The 5,971-nt window shown below is 38.5% G+C and overlaps 1 protein-coding gene across 8 annotated transcripts in view; it reads right to left on the bottom strand.

The window, feature by feature from the left end:
- Positions 1 to 1,314: 1,314 nt before the first annotated feature.
- The window catches only part of ANKRD28 (ankyrin repeat domain 28), a 115,669-nt gene continuing 111,012 nt past the window's right edge, over positions 1,315 to 5,971 (bottom strand). For 7 of the 8 annotated variants that reach the window (XM_006770179.2, XM_015568100.1, XM_006770178.2 and 4 more), the window contains one exon: positions 1,315 to 4,582. In XM_006770179.2, coding sequence (XP_006770242.1) covers positions 4,296 to 4,582 — 287 coding nt within the window. In that variant the 3' untranslated portion in view covers positions 1,315 to 4,295. The remainder of the gene's footprint in view (positions 4,583 to 5,971) is intronic. The other variant, XM_015568102.1, reaches the window with a different exon arrangement.

Below are 5,971 nucleotides of genomic sequence, written 5' to 3'. Positions count from 1 at the left end.
CGTCTTGTGCTTGCCGTCACCTCTGAGAGCTTCTGGACTTTAGTTGTAGAAGACCCAAGCCTACTTCACAGCAAGCAGTCAAACCCAGCCAGAGCTCCAGTTTGAAGCAGTATCACCCCGCCAAGCTTGTCAGCCAACCTGCAAGAGTATCAGGATTACTGTGTTGCTGTCCTCCTCTTAGGCTTCGTCACGAGGCAAATTTTGTTACCTCTTCCTTACAGCCAGCACAGTTTGTTACGTAGCAGGTGTTCAATAGACCTCTGCTGTGGTCACATTTGTGTTTCTTCTAAAATTAGTGACCTAGGAGAAGAAAACTGAAAGGAACTTATATAACTTAGTAGTCATGATGGGGTCCAACTGCAAAATCACCAATTTCACCGGGGACCAGAAAGCATGTTAGAGGTCAGTAGGTAGTTAAAGCACTGACTGGGGAAATGACTGCCTGGGCTTGAATCTAGGCTTCATGAATTACTTACTGGCCAACAGACCTTGGGTAAAAGTTCCGTCACCTCTGCCTCATTTCTGCCTCTGTTCAATGGTGCTATTAATAGTACCTACCTCACAGGACCATTGTGTGGATTAAGAGATGTATTTCAAGTGCTTACGACCTTGTCTATCGAGTACATGATAAACACTGAGTAGGCATTTTGTTATTACCAGCATAAGATAATACAGAGCCAGGTTATTAAAGTCCTCTTTGCCTGCTCCTCCGATAGCCTATTTATAGTACTTGTTCGCACTTTTATCTCTGTACATATTTATAATTAGCTCTTTTGTAGGTTTTTATGATCTTTTCATGCTCAGAAGTGCTAAATGCTGATATCTGCTTCAATCTAACCCCCTCTACCAACCATTTTCACCTAGGATTTCATTTGCCCCTTTCCACCTGCTCAAATCGTGTTTGTTCCTAACCGTCCAGCCTAAATGCCACCTCTTCCATAAAACCTGTTCCGATCTTCCTTCCCAAAGGTGACTGTTCTCTGTACTGCCTTAGTGATTTCTTTTTACTTCAATTATATTTCTATACTTTCTACTTTCAGGCATATGCCTTCCCACGACGAAATTATAAGCTCCTGGAGGACAAGACCACCATTTCTAGATCACTTTCTGCCCATTCTCACCCTCAAGTATATGGCAAGCAAGCAATCAATAAATATATGTTGAATGAATATATATGAAAAACCCACTTAGATAGGTTCATCTAAATTCTAAAAGAGCATCGAAAAATGAAGTTTTCTAAAGATAAAAACTTATAACAGAACACTAATTAGACATTAAAACATAAGTTTGCATGTAAAAAAGAAAGACACTCGATTTATTGCATTAGAAAACTTTATTTCATTTAAAAGGTTCCAATATAAGCCAAATTAAACCCCTAATTGACAGCTACACGTAGAGATCTCCTGAACTAAATGGCACTGTTTTGAGTCGAGTGTCTCATGAAAGGAGGCCATCTGCTATTACCACCATTTCCCCCAAAGTAGTTGCAGAGCAGAAGCTGGTATTATGAAAATACACATCAGGTATTTCGGATGTTGTCTTTCATGCAGAAGTTAAAAGCAAACGGGCTTTTCTGCTCTGTGCAAGGATAAACAACTACAGAGCAGGGCCTGAATGCTGTCGACATACAAGGTGTAACTATAAAGGAACGTACTGTGGTCATTCATTCAAACTGTCCACGCACTAACTCCAACATAACTTACGCTGTTTGGATATTACTTGGGACAGCACGTTGGGCTTCCCCTCATCAGGTGCAGACCAAAGGAAGCAGTTGATCAAGCTGGGGTACAGACTATCACAAAATGGGATCACAAAGCAATGAAACAGTTTTCCTAGTGGACAAATAATGCAAAGAACCACCTCACCAATATTTTCAGTAATAGCATCATTTACACAAAGTGATGCAAGATCTAAGTTCTGATAGGTGTGAGGATAAATTAAAAACAGATTGTTACTTTATAGTTACACCTTGGATTTCACCAGATATGGAAAATCTTAACAGCGTGTCTAACGAGTCCTTCTGGAAATCAGCGCAGGTGAGTCAAACAGCCTGAAAGAGAGAAGACATGGCAGAGGGCACGAGGATCAGCATTTCAACGTTCTGTGTTCTCTTGGAGGACAGACCCAGCCCAGGTTACAGAAGTGACCGGGAGGGAGGCTTCAGCTCCATCTAAGGAAGACCTTGCTAACAGTTAGAGCTGCTCAACAACTGAATGGACTGCGAGGTGAGGTAGAGTCACTGGAAGTGTTCAAGGTGGAAAGATCACCCTTGGAGAAGGGACTCCTGCATTTGTTAAGAGGTTAGACTGGATGAACCTCAGGTCTCTTTCAATTCTGAGATTCTAGAAAATTCCCTCAGGGAATTCAGAAGAGAATTCCTAAAAGGAAAGAGAAAGCACACATATGTATACTTTTAGAATCCTCTTGAGTTTTTTTTTCTTTTTTCAAAAGGTACAATAGAAAATGTAGTCTGCTGTCTTTAAAATGCATATTCACCTTCCTACCACTAATAATTAGGAAGGGTCCCTTATGACTTTTTTATATTATAAAGAAAAGATGGAAGATTACATTTATAATTTCTGTAAATATTTTAGAAAAAATGCTTAAAATCTAGTAGTCAATGCCCTAGAAATTTTATAGATTTTTAGGTCATATGCACAGATACAAATACATTATTCATTAAATACAACTCACATCTGTGTTTTATTATACTCTAAAATATACAGGAATCTCGATGTACTGAAAGAGTGCAAGTAAGTACAGTATTCAAGCAGTCACTATTTCTATGTACATGCTCATTAATTCTTCAAAAACCCCACAAAATTATCAAATAGATCAAAATACTGTTCTGTGTTTTCACACTTTATATTCAGAAAAACCAGCTGATAATTTACAGTGTCATAGAGTTTCCAGTTTTACAATACAAAAAAGATAAATGAAATTGGGTATCATCTTGTGAAAATGTATGGAACTTTACCCAGACCTGTAAGACCCCCTACATGTGTGAAATCATTCTCACTGGGAAAGCAACAGTTACAGTAAACGCAGAACCATGTCAATTGTTGTTTAAAAGCCTAAATGTCAGCCCTCTCTTCCTCCCCGCTTTCTGTTATTTGAAAGGCAGTTTTCCAATTTGGCAGGCAATTGCTTCTTTCCCACAAATCTGAATAGGACCTAAGGATTTTAGTATTTTAAATCTTGCCCAATATGCAAATGACTTCTAAGAGACCTAATGATGTTAATGTATCAATAACAAGTGATTTGATTCTCCACTAAACAATGACAACAAACACTCCCCGAACCACATGGAGGCACAAAAGTAGCAAGTGATGAAGGTGTACCATCCAAAGTAGTGAGATCAAAAACGCCCCCAGGACCACTTAGCTGCAATAGGGTGAAAATAACCTAATTTTGGATTTTCTGAAATTTTCTTCTAGGAAATTCTTTACATTTTCAAACAAAAATAGTTCAATTTAAAACCTAAACCATTCAAAACTGGGCAACAGTAACTTGACCCCAATCTATCTCATGTCTGCATCACAAGTATTTTCACCCTGACTGCACCCAGTCAGCTGGTTTTCAATTCTAATATTATAAAACTTGGAATTTTAAAAATTTTATGTAAAAGAAAAAATGTAAAAATACATCTGCTTTCTCTCATGGTTTATACAGGGTTCAAAGGCTTTCAGATGTTTTCTCTAAAAAAAAATAAAATAAAATAAAATCAACATTTAAAACCAAATCTCAGCTTCATTTTCAGAATATCAAAGTTTGGTTTAGTAATGTTTCATTTCACCTATTCCAGTTTCCACCAAATGGCATTCTATTAGAAAGCCTTTAAGTTATTTGGTCCTTTGGCAATTGCTGTGCACATAATGCCTACTGCACCAAACTTTTATTGCCCTTAAATTTAATTGTAGTTCTATTGATAACATTTAAATCTAGTGTCCTTATCTCTTCTTTTATTATAGTGTTGCTTGTGTAAGCAGATTAGGGTGCACAGTGTCCCAAATTATTCCTGGCACTGCAAAACCAAATTAAACAATTCCACAAAGCAATCTGACACCAAAGTATTTTCCTCTGGTCAAGTCTATTTCAAGACTCTAGGCTCCTTTTGCAAAACTTGCCTTTAAAAGTCTTCTTCCTAATGTCGTCACATTTCTTATATTCACTCACTCTGTGATCTTTCCTCTTAAGGTTGAGTTTGTATGTGAATAAGAAAGTGCCCTTTTCCTGAAAAGCACAGTTTGAAGTGTTAGTGTCAGAACTCTCGCCTTAGACACTGGCTCAGCCTCTCAGTAGGTCTCTGAATCGGAGTCATTGAGCTCGTCCACGTCGGCGTATAAGTACTCCGGCTCCCCACTAATGTTGTTGAAACTGCAATAGGAGCTAGGTTCATTCCTCATGATGGGCAAGGCTTCAAAGCTGACTGCTTTTGAGGTGTTGGTGTAACGATTAATGGCATTGAATGACAGGGATGATAAAGGGCTACTTGATGAGACAGGCATCATGGTGGCCAAAATGAGAGCTAGGCAATCAGCCACATCCTTATTGGGAGCACAGGCCAAAGCTGGGGTATAGCCTAGAATTAAAGATAAGATTTAAAAAAGTTAAACATCCCGAGACTCACTTAGTTAATATAAGGAAATAAGCCTAAAGGCCTTCATCTTTAGATATGTTTTCAATTACTTGCCTTATACTGAATTGGTTTCATTAAAATGATTCAAAAATTACCAATATGTAGAAAAAAGTTATAGAAATCTAGGGCAGAAGACTTTATAGACTACATTACAGAAGAGGAAACTGAGGCCCAGGGATGGGTGATTTCCCCAAGATATCATAATGTATCCACAGCCATCTGAATTCATAGAAGATATTGGGATACACAATTGACATAAAAAAGTAAACTATCATTTACAAAAGTAAACGATATCTTAGAACAGTGATTTTCAACCTTTTTCATCTCAAGGCACACACAAATGAATTACTGAAATTCTATGGCACACCAAAAATATATATTTTTGCTGATCTGACAAGAAACTATAGTTATAATTTTGATTCATTCACACTGGATGACTATTGTTGTGTTGGCTGTCGTCATTTTTTTATTTGACAATCTAAGGGAAAAGAGGTCAGTGCCCCTGACTAAATAGTCAAGTATTGTATGTTTTAAATATTCTTGGGGCACAGCAGTTGAAAATCGCTGTTAGAAGCTAAGCTCTGCGGAAAAAAGACTGAGGACTGAGAAGGCTGTGGTGGGGGTATGCAGCAGGTGTAGTACAAATAGGGTAGTCATGATAGGCTTCATTGAGAAGATGATATTTGAGCTAAGATCTGAAACAGGTGAAGAATTCAGCCAAAGACTGCTTAGGGACAGAGTGTTCCAGGCAGAGGAAACAGCCAGAACAAAGATCATGACCCCTATACATCCGTGGGGAGAAGGGGCTGGCATGGCAGAATAGAGAGAAGAGCTGGAGATAAGATTAGAGAGGAACAGAGTAGCAAACCAATCATGCAAGGTCTTGTAGATCATTATAAGGATTATAAGGAAACTGAGATTTGAGGAATATCTTCTAACATTTTTTAAAAGGATCCAGGCCAGGGTGGTAGGCGTAGAGAAGTATAAAGTGAGCATGGACATACTTTGTTGATGGATTGTACACTGGGTGAGAGAGCGAGGAGGTAAGGAATACTCCAGGTTATTGCTCCGAGCAACTATAAGGATGGGAATTGTCATCAACTGAGATCAGGACAGCAGGGGGAGGAGAGAAAGGATTTGCAGTTCAGTTATGGACATGTCATGTTTTAGTTGTTTATTAGACCTCCATGTGGTACTGTCAATTAGGCCACTGGATCTGTGAATATGGAGATCATGAAAAGTCTGGGCTGGAGATATAAATTTAGGACTTCTCAGCACAGGTAGTATTTAGGACCAAGGGACTAAATGAGATCACCGAGAGTGTGAATATAG

This window comes from Myotis davidii, unplaced genomic scaffold (genome assembly GCF_000327345.1).
Source record: "Myotis davidii unplaced genomic scaffold, ASM32734v1 scaffold962, whole genome shotgun sequence".
Lineage (NCBI taxonomy): Eukaryota > Metazoa > Chordata > Mammalia > Chiroptera > Vespertilionidae > Myotis > Myotis davidii.
The sequence above is the reverse complement of the archived record's forward strand: the minus strand, read 5'-3'. Positions and strand labels throughout refer to the sequence as shown.